This window comes from Serinus canaria, chromosome 5, assembly GCF_022539315.1.
Source record: "Serinus canaria isolate serCan28SL12 chromosome 5, serCan2020, whole genome shotgun sequence".
In the NCBI taxonomy this organism is placed as follows: Eukaryota; Metazoa; Chordata; class Aves; order Passeriformes; family Fringillidae; genus Serinus; species Serinus canaria.
Window position 1 is genome coordinate 2,884,509 of NC_066319.1, and position 17,070 is coordinate 2,901,578.

The 17,070-nt window shown below is 53.0% G+C and overlaps 1 protein-coding gene across 1 annotated transcript; it reads left to right on the top strand.

Annotated features, from left to right (window-relative positions):
• The first annotated feature begins 11,206 nt into the window (after positions 1-11,206).
• Positions 11,207-14,603, top strand: LOC127059736 (uncharacterized). The gene is made up of 8 exons (XM_050975898.1): positions 11,207-12,007; positions 12,061-12,209; positions 12,362-12,575; positions 12,647-12,775; positions 12,872-12,922; positions 13,230-13,596; positions 13,997-14,173; positions 14,500-14,603. Exons 1-8 carry the CDS (start codon positions 11,207-11,209, stop codon positions 14,601-14,603), a joined length of 1,992 nt encoding a protein of 663 aa, XP_050831855.1.
• Positions 14,604-17,070: the final 2,467 nt, after the last annotated feature.

Genomic DNA, 17,070 nt, shown 5'->3' on the forward strand with positions numbered 1-17,070 from the left:
TCCCCTGCCTTTTAAAATCGATTTCATTGTATTGGAGTTCCTTGTTGGCCAAATTTACATATTTCATACCAACTTCCCTCTTTCAGCTCCCAAATTCCCAGCCCTTTTTCCTGTCATTCAGGTTCTCCAGCAAAAATTGCTGTATTTTCTCCTAGCCAGAGGAAAAGCTTCTAAAAACCTCACCAGGAGTGTGGTGGTGTTCACAGGGGTCCCAGGATGAGGGAAGAGATGAGAATTTTGACTCCATGTTTTAGAAGGCTGATTTATTGTTTTATGATATATATTATAGTAAAAGAAAATGATATATTAAAACTATACTAAAAGAATAGAAGACAGGATCAAGGACAGGATTTCACTTGCTGTTAACAACGTGTAATTGTTTTTCCTGAGCTCCTCCTGGTTTCAGTTTATGACCTGCAGGATTTCTCAGTGGAGTTGGTTCCAGAAGGATGCCACTCCCTTCCCTGCTGTGTGGCTGGCCTGCCACATGTCACCTCACAGTGATGCAAACCAAATATGAAGTGGGCTTTTATAAAGTTTCAGAGCACTTTGCCAGCAAACCTAAAATTAACAGAGAGCAACTAATTGCCAATTACACAATTTGAAAGAAGTGCTAATTAAAAAGTTTTTAAAGAGGTGAGTTTTGAATTGAAATACAGAATTAACCAGAGACTTAGTGCCTGAAATAGAAATCTGGACTGCTTAACAGAAATGCAAAAAAAAGTGCTAGGTGTGTAAGAAATGAATTTTTAATTTTCTCTTCAGTGCCATGTTTAGGATCTGAAGGAGATGTGCTGTTTTGGCTAGAAGGTATAAATCAAACTATTTTTCAGTAATGTTTTTTTAGTCTTACAGTGTTTATGGCTGTGTTCAATCACAAAAATTGGAGATTTTGGCAGAGGAGCAATGACTCTGCCTCTCTCTTTCTGTGCCACTGAGTTCAAAATGCCTGCCTGATTTGAAAAACACAACAGAAGGTAAGAAACAAGAAGTTTTCTGGAAGACAGGAGTTGCTTAAAGGCATTCAAGTCTGGTAACTTGTAAGTTCCTGGGTTTTTCTCCTCTTGGCCATTCGGTCCAGTTCTGGGAATGGGAATCTGGTGGCTCCAGGAGTGGGTTAGATGTTACCTTTTTACCAAAGTGGAGCAGGGTGCACAAATGGAATAAAAGCAGCATTAAAAACTGATCTACCTGCAAACTCTGAAAAAACAATCTGGATACCTTGAGGCACATTTTCCTCCCCTTGGCTCTTGGTAAAGTTCTAAAATGAATATTAAGCCACAAGCCAGCCCAAACCAAGCTAACAAGGCTGGGGCTAAGTGGCACTTTAGGCACTGACTAAGAAGGCTTTTTCCTTTATAGCTCATGTGAGAGTTGGCCAAAAATAATCTTGGTCCCCATTTTAGGGAGTAGCTCCAGCACTGCAGGCTGGCTGGATTTTCATCCCCCTTGAGCTGTGCCAATGATCACACCTCCTTTGGTGCCAGTACATTGATGTTATTTAAGGGATCATCAAAGCTGGATCCTTTACAATTAATTGCTGTGTACTAATTGTTTAAGGGGTGGCATCCTCTCATTCATTTGATGAAATTACAGGACTCATGTTTATCAGATACCTTGCACTCAGAGCACATATTCCAGCTTGGAACTAGATTTGTGATCTTTTTAGTAAACAACCACCTCTTGTATCAAACTGCATCCATCCCACTGACCACATTGTGGAGGAAAGCAGCAAACCACTCCAACAAAACCAGAGGAAATGCATCACAAATGAAACAGGATTCACCTGGGAGAGGGTGGCATCAAAGCAAACGTGTGGGTTCAGCAGATTGGGTGTTTCCAATTAGCCCTGAATGGTTAATTGTCGTGGCTAGGTGTGTATGCACACAGGTAAATGTGGGGTGCTTTGGTGGTGGTGGTTCTTTGTTGTTCTTTCCAGCAGATGTCTCTCTTGGTCATTGCACAGCCCTGAACTGAAATCTGATTTACTGCTCGTGGGCAGCAGGGAAATGCCTGATTCCAGCCCTCCCCGAAGAGCTGCAATGCTGCCCTGTGCAGGAATGCATCGAGGTAAGGCACCCAAGGGTGAACATGCACAAATGTCACCCACACCTGTGCCAGTGCCACAAAAAATCATAATGCAGTGATGCACTCCAGGAGAAAGAATTGGAGAAATACCTCGTTTGGTCTCTCTGCTGAAGATTATTACAGAAAGAAGTGAGGGCTCAGACAAAGCTTGGATAATCTAGCTGAAGGGAAAATCTCTTACCTAAAGCTGAGAGAAAACATCTCTGCTATAATAATGGAATTACTCAAGTGCCATCAAGATCATTTTCCCCAGTTCATATTCTGAACTGAAATAATCTAAAGTAATCTAAGTAGAAGTGGCAAATGGTTATTGCAACCTTTTATATTTCTGACCTTTGCTAATAAGTTCCTGAAGGAGAAAGTGGAATTGGAAGAGAAGTTTGAGCAAAGTGGAATTCCTCTGAGGGTGGTGCACAGCGGGGAAAGTCTTTCAGGGGTGGCTGCTGAAGTGATGAGGAGATGAAGGCAAGGCTAAAGTTGTGTTTTATCAGTAGAGGGACAGGTCAAAGATGTAATGTGTTTAAAATTCCAGCTGCCCTGACAGGTGACAGAAATTCTGAGATGCTGGAAAGGATGTCAGAGAGAAAGGGAGAGAAGTTACAGTGGAGGTTCGCTTGTTACGGAATGGGGTTGGCAAGTGGATGTGGAAAGTAATTAATTAGTGTATGTTGCAGAAGAAGTGGTCTGAAAATAAAGATTAAACCAGACAAGGATTCACTATGGACTTTCTCCTTGTTAGTAGAGCCTGGTGCTTCAGGCTGCTGCTGAGATAAAGTTCACAGGAAGGATAAGGAGCTTTGGAAATAGGAGGGATTCTTGAGGTGGGAAAACAGGGTGATGGAAAGGGCCCAATTTTACATTGCCAACTGAAAACAGGGGTTGTGTGTCCAAGCAAGGGTGTGCAGCATTAGCAAGCTCTCAAAAATACACCTTACTGAAATGCAAATGCACTTTACACCCAGCTCCCTCAATAATGGTCAAGGTGGGTGTGGTGAGGGCAGAGATTTATTTCTCTAGAGGTGGAGCCAAGGAATTCTCCCCAGTGATTCCTCTTCAGGTGCAGCATGAGCACATTGCTGGAGTGAAGGATCTCATCTGCCCACTAAACATCAGTGTTCAGTGTAACAATATTTTTTTTTTAGATATGCACTTCTGGAGAATCAGTTAGAAATGAAGTCTGATAGAATCCCTAAAGAAACCTGTTGAGTGTTTTTAAAGTGTTTAGTTTTGGGGTTTTTTTAACACCAACCCTTTAGGAAACTGTGACACATCTCCAAAAGGACAGATACTTCAGAAAAGCTCTGCTAGAAATAAATTCTTCTCTTGTGTTTTGTATTACTTTTCAAGTTCTTTTAGTTTCCTTTATGAAAAGCTATTTCTCTTTCATTGCGAGAGTGTTTCTGAGGGAAATAAGTATCTGATAACAACAGATCCCACACAGGATTGTTTCAGGGATATTTGTAGTTTCTGAAGGCACAACTTACATTATAGGGAAAATGAAAGTTCACCTTATTTAAAGAACCACACAGCATAAGAACAAAGAGGCCCTTGATAACTCTGCAGCAAAGAGGGAAAAGAATCTTATTTCGAAACTTGTAAGCAGAGTTTTTTTGAGTGTAGAATCCCAGATATGCAAAAGAGAAGAGAATCCTGGATTTTTAGGCAGATTTCCTTTAAGATGAAGGCAAGATGGGTGTCCATTTTTCCCAGCTGGCTTTGAAAATGTCAGTTGTGGGGTTTTCCTTGCAAATCTAACCTTTGAGCTGCTGCATCCTGTTGCTCTACATAGCCCAGGAGACAGTGGAACATCTCTCTCCAAACACTGATTGGTTTGTTGGATGCTGTGTTTCTGCACAGCTGCTCAGATTTTATTCCACTTGTGTGCATGATGGTGTAGAGTGAATTCTGCATAAAATGGCAACTGGGGGTTTTGGTGATAGGAAAAGGATAAATAATTGCTGAGAAATAGTTGGGTTAAATTGGTTTTTAACATTGGTTTACTGAATTGCCACGCTTTGCTGGGGAGGGAAGAATTTTTTTGCTTTCACCATGTTCTGTGGGAATCCAGGTAATTTGGCTGTAAGTAGCAATCTGCCTCAGGAATTAGGACAAGAGAATAAGGACACTGCAGCCATAACGTTCCTGTTTTGTCAACTTTGCCTGGATATCCTATTGTTTTACCCTCTCTGAATAGCAGGAGTATGGATCAGCCCATGTTCATTGCTGCTGTGGATTTTGTGACGAGGGGAGTGGTGTCTGGGCTTTAAAAAATGGATGGCAAATTAATTTATGGCTGTTAAAAGCACTGCATTTTGCAGAGATGGGGAAAATATTGCTCAAATAAAGCTCCAAATCTCTGCTGGTTGCATCTAATTTGCATAATTACAATTATTTCTGCTTTTCTCTAGTGCTGCACAGCAGGTACCACACACAAATCTTCTGTTTCATCTTGTGATGGCCTCAGTGTTGAAAGATCTGATCTGCACTGGTCCCTCCATGCACCCTGCCCTGAGCAGGCAGGAGGATGAGGTGGCCTCAGCCCACCTAAATAATCCCACTAAATAAAGTTCTGTGAGTATTTTCTATGGTAAGAAACAACTTTCTGTCCCATTTCTGGTAATGACAACAATGCAAACAAGTTTTGCAACATAGGTGGTCCTCTGCTGCTCTGTTTGTTAGTAAATTGGACTTTGAAACCAATTTAGTCTCAATGTTATATTGCATTTGAAGTGAATGGGAATACTTTTAATGAGAACAAAAAGGTTTAGGTCTGACTTTCTAAACGTATTGTAAACAAAATAAAAATCTCAGATTTTATGTAACTGCACTTAAAAATACCTCCTTTACTAAAATTACCTTTTTCTAGGGGGGAGAAACCCTGCTGGGAAATAGTATAAACCCCACATTTCATGTGAAGTGTCTAATAAAATCAGCTTTAAAAGCTACTTAGATGGTTTATGTAATTTATGCTGATTGACATTAGAAATCTGTGTGGTTTTCACCATCTGAGATTTTTGTTTGTTTTATATTTCATGTATGAAGTTAAAGTAGGTATACATCTGGATATAGACACTTTCATTTACGTTAAGACCCCAATCTATATTTTGATTACAGTACTGCACAAAAGTATCAAGTTAAAATAAGCCTGGTTTAGAAAGCCTTGTAGTATTACTTATACTGTGTCCTTAGAAAGATAATTTCTCTAATCTTTTATGTAGCATCTAAAATTTACTTTTGATTTATTTGATGATATAATTCCTAAATAGTACCAGAAGTGTGATACAAAGCAAGACACAAGAAATGCTAAATTAAGGATGTCATTATTCAAAGTTTCATTCACATTAAGATGCATCTAAGTAAATACTATTTCTTTGACCTTCATAATAGTGTTCTATGCTCATCTATTATTTTTATTTTATCAATGTACATGAACTATGTGATACTATATTCCAGTAATTTTTCCTGAATAGTTCTGCAAAATTTAATAAATATATGCTGCAGTCACAATTTATCCTGATTTGTTATAATTCATCTGAACATTTTAGGCTAAAGCACCCAAAGCTCCGTGTTACAAAGCTTTATATAAATTTTTTTAAGTGACTATGAAAATTGGTTGGATAATTGCAAAAAGACTGAAATACACACAATTGCACAGGGTGTCTGCCTATACAATTAATGCAGTATTTAGAATTTACAGCTTTCGTGAAGATCAGAACAAACACAGTGGTTACTTTTGTCATTGTAATAAGATACATTAGAGGGTCCTGGTTCAGGGCAAGTTTGGGAGAGACCCCCCCAAAGGGCTCCTCTAGAAAAGCAGATTAAATTCGCCCCTCCCTCCAACCGGTCTGGGAGAAAATAGCTCCTTAGAGAAAAGTGGAAAAAAACTGTTTATTAAACAATAAAACTTAAACAATATTAAACAATAAAACCTCTTGCTGTTCCAAAAGAGATGACATCCCAGAAAGTCTCCTCACCAGGTTGCAGTTCAGCTCACTCAGTCCCTTATCAGTCCCTCTGGTGCTGGAAATGCCGTGGCCCAGGCCTGGCCCGGTGGCCACAGGTGCGAGCTGCCGGTGCTCTAATGGTTGTTCAGTCCAGAGCAGGTGTGAACAGGTCCAAGAAAAGGGAAAGAAAAAAAAAATCCACAGTCCAGGGAACTTCTTTGCCTCAGCTAGCTAAACTAACTAAAAGCAAAGGAGAGCTCTGTCCTGCTGTCCATCCTGCAGACAACAAAGTCCAGGAGCAGGAATGTGGAGGAGTGGGTGCAGTGTCTGAAAACAAACTGCGCTTCTTCTCTCCCCCCTCACTCTCTGGAACAAGTCTTAAAGGTGCAAAACTTATTGTTCAACATAAACAGATCAAGATGATTGGGGATAAAAGCATCATATAGTCAACCTAGGACACAGGGAAATGTATTTTAAGGTTGCTGCTTCTCAGAGAAAAGAACACAGCACTTGTAATGAACAATTTCCAGGGGGAAAAAAAATCTGCATAGTTAATCTGTTTTCCTTTTGGGGAATACCCTGATGCCTCAGGTTTAGCTTTTCTATTTTCACATTCTGTGCTGATTTAGTGTGTGAATCTGACCTTCACATGAGGGGATGGTGAGCTCTGTGCACAGAGCAGGGAGACAAAACAATTCCTGCTCCAGCTGGGCACCAAGGACAAATGATCCAAATCTCAGCCCCAGGAGCACAAACCCCACGGGCTGGAGAGAGTAAAAACAAGCAGGGTGGGACTGCCTGGGCTAAAGCTGGGATGGGACAATGAACTGCAAGGTGCAAATGGAGCAGAGCTGATCCCAGGGAGAGACCCCAGGAGCGCTTGTGCATTTTGGGGCCATTTTGGTTCATCTTGGGTGCAGCCCTGGCTGGGCTCTGGTGCTGCCCAAGGTGGGTCCACTGGAAACTTGGGCAGGTTTGATATTGCCAAGTGCCTTCAGGAAACTGACACCAGTAACCTGGGCTGGTAAGTTTTGTTTCCCTGGGAAATGGGCCAGCAGTGGTGTTCAGGGGCCTGTGGCCTGGAGTGGCTGGCTCCCTGTTGAAATTCCCCATTGTGCAGATTGCCTCCTGGACCCGAGCTGACACCACTGGAAACTCAGGCTGGTTTGACAGTGCCAAGCACCTCCTGCAAAGTGACACCAGAAACCTGGGCTACTGGGTTTTGTTTTATGGGGAAAAGGCCTGAACATTTGTTCAGAGGCCTGAGGCCCAAAATAGCCTGCTGCCTGCTGGAATTCCACATTGTGCAGGATGCCTCCCAGACCCCAGGTGCCACCACAGGAAACTCGGGCTGGTTTGACAGTGCCAAGCGCCTCCTGCAAAGTGACATCAGGAACGCTGGCTGGTAAGTTTGTTTTCCCTGGGAAAGGGCAATAAGCGTTTTTCAGGGTCCTGTGGCCTGGAATGGCTGGCTGCTTGCTGAAATTATGCATTGCACAGGATGCCTCCTGGACCCAAGTTGGCACCTGTGCCAGCTAGGGCTGGTTTGACAGTGCCAAGTACCTCCTGCAAACTGACACCAGGAACCCTGGCTGGTAAGTTTTGTTTCCCTTGGAAATGGGCCAGTAGTGGTGTTCAGGGGCCGGTGGCCTGCAGTGGCCATCTGCCTTGTGAAATTCCACATTGCGCAGTATGCCTCCCAGGCCCCAGGTGTCACCACTTGAAATTTGGGCTGGTTTGACAGTGCCAAGTGCCTTGTGAAAAGTGTCACCAGGAACCTGAGCTGGTGAGTTTTATTACCTTGGGAAAAGGCCTGAACAGATGTTTAGGGGCCTGAAGCCGAAAATGGCCAGCTGTCTGCTGAAATTCCACATTGCGCTGAATGCCTCCCAGACCCAAGCTGCCACCACTGCCAACTCCAGCTGCTTTTAAAGTTCCTCCTGCAAGCTGACAGCAGGAACCTGGGTGGTGAGTTTTGTTTCCCTGGGAACTGGGCTGGTGTTGGTGCTCAGGGGCTTATGGCTTGGAGTGGCCGGCTGGCTGCTGGAATTCCACATTGCGCAGGATTCCTCCTGGACCAAGCTGACACCTGTGCCAACTTGGGCTGGTTTGACAGTGACAAATCCCTCCTGCCAACTGACACCTAGAACATGGGCTAGTAAATTTTGTATCCTGGGGGAAAGGCCTTAACAGCTGGTCAGGGTCCTGAGGCCCAAAATGGCCAGCTGCCTTGTGAAATTCCACATTGCACAGGATGCTTCCCAGACCCTAGGTGCCACCACAGGAAACTCAGGCTGGTTTGACAGGGCCTAGTGCCTCGTGAAAAGTGACACCTGAACCTTTCCTAGTGAGTTTTATTTCCTGGGGAAAAGGCCTGAACAGTTGTTCAGGAGCCTGAGGCCCAAAATGATCAGCTGCTTGCTGAAATTCCACATCACGCTAGATGTCTCCCAGACGCTACCACTGCCAGCTTGAGGTGATTGTGCAGTGCCAAGTGCCTCCTGCAAACTGACACCAGGAACCTGGACTGGTGAGTTTTGTTTCCCTGGGAAAAGGCCAGGTAGTAGCATTCAGGGGCCTGTGGCCCAGAGTGGCCGGCTGCCTGCTGGAATTCTGCATTGCCCAGGATGCCTCCCAGACCCCAGCTGCCATCATTGCCAACTCGGACTGGTTTCACAGTTCCAACTCCCTTGAAAAAAGTGACTCCAAAAGCCTGGTCTGGTGAGTTTTGTTTCCCTGGGAAACAGGCCAGGATTCATGTTCAGGGCCGTGAGGCCCAAAATGGCCAGCTGCCTGCTGCAAATCCGCATTATGCAGGATGCCTCCCAGACCCAAGCTGCCCCCGGTACCAACTGCATCTGGCTTGACAGTGCCAAGTGCCTCCTGAAAACTGACACCAGGCACCTGGGCTAATAAATTTGGTTTACCTGGGAAATGGGCCGGCATGGCTGTGCGGGGGCCTGTGGGACACAGTGGCCACAGGCCTTCTTGAATTCCACATTGCAAGGATGGCACAGCAAAGGAGAGCCATCCATTAAGGATACTCAGGCTGTCAGAGACCCTGGCAGCATCTGATCCGCTGGTGCTTGGCCATGCGCCCCGCGGACAGGCCGGAGCTGGAGGAGATCTTGCGCCACCCTTGGGTGCTGGGCCGGCGTTTTTGACGCTTTGCCGGAGCCTCTGCAGCACCCGCTTACAGAATCCCACGCAGGACTGAGGGCCCAAAAAATTAAACAACAACAAACCCACTGCCGCCTGTCAAGTCTGGTCCTTGTCAGCAAGTCCAGCTAAAGAAACCTCTTGGCAGAAAGGGGAAATCAGAGTGCTCCCTTCAGCCTCCCTCAAGCTTTCCATGCCTTTCCTCCAGGATGGTACTTTTGTGTCTTCAAGCAGAGGCTGTAGTGCGGGTAGGAGGGCCTTGGCCGGGCCAAGAAATGCAACAGTGAAACAACAGCTGCCTTTTCAAACAAAGTGACAAGGGCTTCTTGGGGTGTCTCCTGAAGTGACACACGGGTCCCTGTGTGCTTTCCAAGGCTCGGTGGGTGTCTGGGACAGAGACATCTCCTCTCCAAAGCTCTGAGAAGAACCAGAAGCAGCAGAGCGTCATTTCCGGTACAGCCCCGACGATGAACTCTTCCTCTTTTTTCCCTCCCATCAGCAGCAGGCAAATGCGCGCCAGGCCTCGTGGCTCATGCCAGAGCCTTCTTCCTCCCCAGGAAGCCTCCTCCCAGTAAGGGAGGAGCCTCCCCACAGCCCTGGACTCTCCGGCTCAGCCCCCCTAGAGCCAGGCCGCCGTCTCAGCCCCCCCGTGCCCTGGGCCAAGCGGGGATTGGAGGCCCTCTGGGCCACAGCCACCACAAAGAAATGGAGGCTCAGACCTCTGACAAGAGGAAAAGGGCAAAGCCAGCAAAGCCCCAGCTCGGAGCATGAAGAGAGCAGACTTCAGGCTGCTCAGGGAACTGCTAAGCAAGGTCGCCTGGGAAACTACTTCTTTAAGGTCTTGGGCTCCCTCAGTGCTGGTCGCTTTGGAAACGTCACCTCCTAAGGGCACAGGAGCAGGCGATGCCCAAATGAGGGAAGGCAAGCAGGCGAGGCACAAGGCTGGCTTGCCTGGACAGGCATCTTCTCTGGGACAGAGGATGGAAAAGGAAGCTGTGTGCCCTGTGGAATCCAGGTCCGGAGAAGAAGACACAGATGCTTCTAGCTACTGTAGGGAGAAATTTGGTGTGGCGAAAGCTCAGCGGGAGATGAAGGTGGCCAGAAATGCAGGGCACCATAAAAAGAGCGGTTTGAAATACGTTAGGGTGAAGAAAAAAAAACCATTGAAGAAATAACACTGAAATGCCGTTGTCCCCTTTCCAGGATGGGGATGGGCACCTCACAAACGAGGACAGAGACACGGCAAAGGGGTTTAAGGTGTGTTCGTTGCCTCTGTCCTCAACGCTCGTCCCTCCCTTCTCAGTGGAAAGCATTGCACTGATGTACCAAGGGACACTGCAAAGTCCTTGAAGACGGCAAACCACTGCTCAGCAGAAAGCAAAGCACCCGTGTTTGGTGCACAGCATTGCCACGCAAACTTAAGGCGTGGCAGCTATTGGGAAGAAAGAAAGCGAATCCCAGTCCGAGCCCGAGCAGGGGGAGCACAATGAGTGCACCTTGGCAAATCCCGATTTATTTAGAGCAGAGGCACAGCAGAAGTCAGTGAGCCGCTAACAAGAAACTCTTGCTGCCCTCGACAGCCGCTTCAGGAGAGCTGCCCAGAGACAGAGGAACTTCATCTCCCATTGTCTCTGGAGGATCTGTCTTCTCAGGCACAGAACAGTGGGGTTCTCCAGCTGGGAACGCTGATACGTCCCAGGAGCCGTGGGCTGGACGCTGCTGGCACCAGCGCTCTCCCTGGTGCGCCTCTCGCTCCGGGGAACGATGCCTTGCAAAAGGCTCAGCTCCCGTTCTCGCTCCCAGCAGGCTTTCTCTGGCCACGTCCATCTTCAGCCACGAGCTGCTTCTGCTCATCCCGGAGGCGGGCTGGGCCGTGACGGCACAAAGGGGCCGAGCGCTGGCGTCAGGCAGGGCTGTGATGTTCCAGGGCCATGCGGGCCACAGCACTGTGACGTCACCGCGCTGTCGCTATATAAGACGGGCCAGGGCCTGCAGCTGCCAGTGCAGTCGCGATGGGACGTGCCGGAGCCACGAGTGACGGCAGCGTCCTGATGACTGCGCTTGTCCTGCTGCTGGCCGCTGTGGCTCTCTGGTGGGCCCTTGTCCACCGGCAACCACGGAGCCGGCATGCGCGGACAGCGAAGAGGAGCAAGCGCCCTGGGGTCCGGCCCAGAGGCTCACGAAGGAACCGAGGAGCCACTGTGCCTCCCAGGTGCCCCAGGCCTCGGGCCACTCCTCGCAGGCGGCCGCGTGCTCCCGCGAGCCCCCCGGGAAGGCGCTGCAGCTGCGGCCCCTGCGTGGCAGTGGCCCAGGAGCTGCAGGAGCTGATGCGGCGGCTCTGGGGTCGCAATGGGACACGCGCGCCGCTCTACTCGGGGATGTGGCAGGCGTTGTGGAAAGAACTGGAGGAGCTGGTGAAGCGAGGCCACCTGCCCTGCTGTGGCCCGTCCAGCTCCTCCCCACGCCTCCATCCCTCAGAGAGGCTGCTCCCAGCAGGATGCTCCATCCCTGGGAGAGCATCAAGGCCTGCAAGGATGGCGCAGCAGGGGAGAGCCATCCCTGCAGGAACCTCAGGCTGTCAGAGACCCTGCACCCTGCCAGGAGCCTCTGCTATCTCTGGCAGCCTCCATCCCTTGCAGAGGCTCAGTGAGACCTGTCAGCCTGCACAAGGTGCAGGGCCTGTGGACAGGTCTCCCAGCTCCCTTGGACTCATGGACTTCAACGACGCGGGCGCACCCCTGAGCCTTGAGGTGGCCAGGGAAAGCCCGGAAGTCCAAACGGGAGCCCAGCCCGATCCAGGGGAGCCTCCTCGGGCAAAGCTTGCCGAGCAGCAAGCGTCCTGGAGCCAGCAGTGGCCATCCTGCAGCTGCCAGGACGCTCTGCTGCTTCTGCCGGCTGGCGACAGCCCGAACCTGGTGGTGCAGACGAGCCTGGAGACACCAAGGAGGTTCCTCCATCTCCAGGAAGCCGTCCCAGGACAGCCCTCGAGGGCCACGAAGGGCTCTCTACTAGCAGGTGAGATCTCCTGAGGAGCTGTCTGAGGCTCCCCCCCGGGGCTCTCGAGGGGCGCGGCCAGGCTAGGCCAGGGCCCCTGAGAGCTGCCTAGTCGCTGCCTCTTCCCAGTGCCTCTGACGGCACGGCTTCAGAAGGCTCTGCTTGGTTTGCAGCTGCTCCTGGGACCCCCCTGGGCGAAGCCTCGGGCTGCGGCCCCGGCCGTCGTCAAGAGCAGAGTCCAGCCCACGACGGCGGGGACAGCGACGGCGCTGGCCTGCCCCGCTGCACCAAGGCTACTGCGGCCGCCTGGGCGCGCTGCCCTGGCCCGGTTCTGCCGCTCGCCGGCCTGTTGGCTGCGGAGCGGCGGCCGCTGGCCGGGGGCGCGCAGCAGGAAGCAGGTGAGAGCAGCTTCACTCGCGGGCAGTTGCGGGGGTGGGGGGGAGGTTCCCGGGCACAAGGCTGATGGCTCGCTCTCGACCGCAGGGCAAAAGAAGGAGCTGCAGGAGCTGTACCAGCTGGGCCCGCAGCTGAGCAGCGGCGGCTTCGGCACCGTTTTCTCGGGCATCCGCCTCTCCGACGGGAGCCCGGTGAGCGGCCGCCACCGGCCGGGCGTGGGAGAGGGACAGCGGTGGGGAGGGGCAGGGCTGGAGCTCAGCCCTCCCTCCTCTCTCCTCGGCTTGCAGGTGGCCATCAAACGCGTGGCCCGGGAGAGCGTCCTGCAGTGGGACGAGCTGGTGAGTGAGCGGGGCCAGAGGGGCGTGGCGGGCAGGGAGAATCCCAGGTCGCCGATGGGGAGTGGGAGCCGGGGGCAGCGGGCGTGGGCTCAGCGTGCAGGCCGCAGCATCGTGGGTCTGGGCACGCCAAACAGCAGCGGCGTGGCCGGGCAGGGGCACCCCCCAAGCAACCCCTGGGCAGGAGGAAGCCCAAGCACCAGGGAGGCTGCGCGATGGGGGCACTGGGGTACCCCCAGGCAGGGCGCAGCACAGCAGCCCCAGGGCAGCATCGGGCCTGCCGGAGGCACTGATTTTCTCCTCCTCGCAGCTCGACGGCACCCGCGTGCCCATGGAGATCGTGCTCATGGAGAGGGTGGGCTCTGGTTGCCACAACATCATCCAGCTCCTCGACTGGTTCGAGCTGCCTGACAGCTTTGTGCTGGTGATGGAGCGTCCGGAGGCATCGCAGGATCTCCTGCAGTTCCTGCTGGAGCGGGAGTTCCTGTGCGAGGAGATGGCGCGCTGGCTTTTCGTCCAGGTGCTGGAGACCGTGCGGCACTGCACCGCCTGCGGCGTCCTGCACCGGGACATCAAGCCGGAGAACCTCCTCGTGGACCCGGACAGCGGCGACCTGAAGCTCATCGACTTCGGTTGCGGCACCTTCCTCCAGGAGCGGGCCTACACGTGGTTTGCCGGTGAGCCCATGGCCCAGGCCCCGCTCCCGCTGCCAGGCACTTCCCTGCCCCGCTCCCTCCTCGGGCTCCGGGCTGCAGGCTTCAGCAAGCCGCCCTTTGGCACGGGGCAGAGGCCCTGCCCCGGGAGCCGACTCCCAGCCCTGCTGACAGAGGGGGGTGGCAAAAGCCGGCTCCTGGCCTCTCGGCTCGGCAGGCCCACAAGGGCCTGGGCCGCTCCACTGGCCTTCTTGGCCTTGCAGAATGGTTTCTTGGCTTTGGCCAGCTGGTTGGGGGAGTCGGGGCGGCCTCCGGGGGAGCAGTTGTGGCCGGGGGTGCAGCCCCTGCCTCAGCCAGGAGGCTGGCTCTAGGCTCCGGAAAAGGCAGCAGCCCACGCCCGGACAGCGTCGCCTGTCTCCTCTAGGAACGCCCGCCTACAGACCGCCCGAGTGGATCCTTCTCGGCCACTACCACGGGCATGCGGCGACCATCTGGTCCCTGGGCGTGCTGCTGTACGTCATGGTCTGCGGGGACCTCCCCTTCCAGAACGAGCGTGCCATTGTGCTGGGGCAGCTCTTCTTCTGGCAGCAGGTCTCTCCAGGTCGGTATGGGGCCCCAAAAGGGCGGGTTTTGGCAGACAGCGGCGGGCGGCCCGGCCTGGCCCTCACGCGGCTCCACGCAACCTCGATCTGCCCCCGAGGGCCGGTTGCAAGAGGCGGCCCGTGCTGACGGGGCGGCGTGGCCCTCACGCACGGCCCAAGGAGGCGGCCGTGACGCGCCGTGCCGCTCTCCCGCATGGGGCAGGCTCGCTCGGGAGGCTGCCGCAGCCCCGTACACACGCAGTGCGGCCTGGGCTCCGTGGGTGTCGGGGGCAGCCGGGCAGGAGCCTTCTGCCCGTGACCGGCCCTTTCTGCCTTCTCTCCCCAGATTGCCAGCATCTGATCCGCTGGTGCTTGGCCATGCGCCCCGCGGACAGGCCGGAGCTGGAGGAGATCTTGCGCCACCCTTGGGTGCTGGGCCGGCGTTTTTGACGCCTTGCCGGAGCCTCTGCAGCACCCGCTTACAGAATCCCACGCAGGACTGAGGGCCCGAGAAATAAAACAACAAACCCACTGCCGCCTGTCAAGTCTGGTCCTTGTCAGCAAGTCCAGCTAAAGAAACCTCTTGGCAGAAAGGGGAAATCAGAGTGCTCCCTTCAGCCTCCCTCAATCTTTCCATGCCTTTCCTCCAGGATGGTACTTTTGTGTCTTCAAGCAGAGGCTGTAGTGCGGGTAGGAGGGCCTTGGCCGGGCCAAAAAATGCAACAGTGAAACAACAGCTGCCTTTTCAAACAAAGTGACAAGGGCTTCTTGGGGTGTCTCCTGAAGTGACACACGGGTCCCTGTGTGCTTTCCAAGGCTCGGTGGGTGTCAGGGACAGAAACTTTGCTCTCTTCCCAAAGCTGTGAATAGACCCAGAAGAGGAAATGTTATTTCCGGTTGAGCCCCAATTAACTCTTCCTCTTTGTTCCCCTGTAATGGTATGCAGGTCTCAGCCTTTGACAATACTAAGTCGTGTGCATGGAGCCAATGGGAGTTTTTTGGGTGCCAGAGGCACTCCCATGGTGCTGGGTTTGTTGTACTCCTTCAAAAACATCTTCCTCTTCCTTAAAAACAATTGATGGCTATGGAAAATGCAGTAACCAGTCACAGGAAAGCACCCAGGTTCCCACCTGTGGGTAGTTGCCTCTGTCCTCAACGCTCGTCCCTCCCTTCTCAGTGGAAAGCATTGCACTGATGTACCAAGGGACACTGCAAAGTCCTTGAAGACGGCAAACCACTGCTCAGCAGAAAGCAAAGCACCCGTGTTTGGTGCACAGCATTGCCACGCAAACTTAAGGCGTGGCAGCTATTGGGAAGAAAGAAAGCGAATCCCAGTCCGAGCCCGAGCAGGGGGAGCACAATGAGCGCACCTTGGCAAATCCCGATTTATTTAGAGCAGAGGCACAGCAGAAGTCAGTGAGCCGCTAACAAGAAACTCTTGCTGCCCTCGACAGCCGCTTCAGGAGAGCTGCCCAGAGACAGAGGAACTTCATCTCCCATTGTCTCTGGAGGATCTGTCTTCTCAGGCACAGAACAGTGGGGTTCTCCAGCTGGGAACGCTGATACGTCCCAGGAGCCGTGGGCTGGACGCTGCTGGCACCAGCGCTCTCCCTGGTGCGCCTCTCGCTCCGGGGAACGATGCCTTGCAAAAGGCTCAGCTCCCGTTCTCGCTCCCAGCAGGCTTTCTCTGGCCACGTCCATCTTCAGCCACGAGCTGCTTCTGCTCATCCCGGAGGCGGGCTGGGCCGTGACGGCACAAAGGGGCCGAGCGCTGGCGTCAGGCAGGGCTGTGATGTTCCAGGGCCATGCGGGCCACAGCACTGTGACGTCACCGCGCTGTCGCTATATAAGACGGGCCAGGGCCTGCAGCTGCCAGTGCAGTCGCGATGGGACGTGCCGGAGCCACGAGTGACGGCAGCGTCCTGATGACTGCGCTTGTCCTGCTGCTGGCCGCTGTGGCTCTCTGGTGGGCCCTTGTCCACCGGCAACCACGGAGCCGGCATGCGCGGACAGCGAAGAGGAGCAAGCGCCCTGGGGTCCGGCCCAGAGGCTCACGAAGGAACCGAGGAGCCACTGTGCCTCCCAGGTGCCCCAGGCCTCGGGCCACTCCTCGCAGGCGGCCGCGTGCTCCCGCGAGCCCCCCGGGAAGGCGCTGCAGCTGCGGCCCCTGCGTGGCAGTGGCCCAGGAGCTGCAGGAGCTGATGCGGCGGCTCTGGGGTCGCAATGGGACACGCGCGCCGCTCTACTCGGGGATGTGGCAGGCGTTGTGGAAAGAACTGGAGGAGCTGGTGAAGCGAGGCCACCTGCCCTGCTGTGGCCCGTCCAGCTCCTCCCCACGCCTCCATCCCTCAGAGAGGCTGCTCCCAGCAGGATGCTCCATCCCTGGGAGAGCATCAAGGCCTGCAAGGATGGCGCAGCAGGGGAGAGCCATCCCTGCAGGAACCTCAGGCTGTCAGAGACCCTGCACCCTGCCAGGAGCCTCTGCTATCTCTGGCAGCCTCCATCCCTTGCAGAGGCTCAGTGAGACCTGTCAGCCTGCACAAGGTGCAGGGCCCGTGGACAGGTCTCCCAGCTCCCTTGGACTCATGGACTTCAACGACGCGGGCGCACCCCTGAGCCTTGAGGTGGCCAGGGAAAGCCCAGAAGTCCAAACGGGAACCCAGCCCGATCCAGGGGAGCCTCCTCGGGCGAAGCTGGCCGAGCAGCAAGCATCCTGGAGCCAGCAGTGGCCATCCTGCAGCTGCCAGGATGCTCTGCTGCTTCTGCCGGCTGGCGACAGCCCGAGCCTGGTGGTGAAGACGAGCCTGGAGACACCAAGGAGGTTCCTCCATCTCCAGGAAGCCGTCCCAGGACAGCCCTCGAGGGCCACGAAGGGCTCTCTACTAGCAGGTGAGATCTCCTGAGGAGCTGTCTGAGG

What these genes read in the sequence shown, in the direction of transcription:
- LOC127059736 (XM_050975898.1), top strand. Translation starts at nt 11,207, where the DNA reads ATGGGACGTGCCGGAGCCACGAGTGACGGCAGCGTCCTGATGACTGCG. An exon ending in GCCTCTCCGACGGGAGCCCG is followed by an intron (nt 12,776 to 12,871) that starts GTGAGCGGCCGC and finishes CTCGGCTTGCAG; the next exon opens with GTGGCCATCAAACGCGTGGC. An exon ending in TCCTGCAGTGGGACGAGCTG is followed by an intron (nt 12,923 to 13,229) that starts GTGAGTGAGCGG and finishes TCCTCCTCGCAG; the next exon opens with CTCGACGGCACCCGCGTGCC.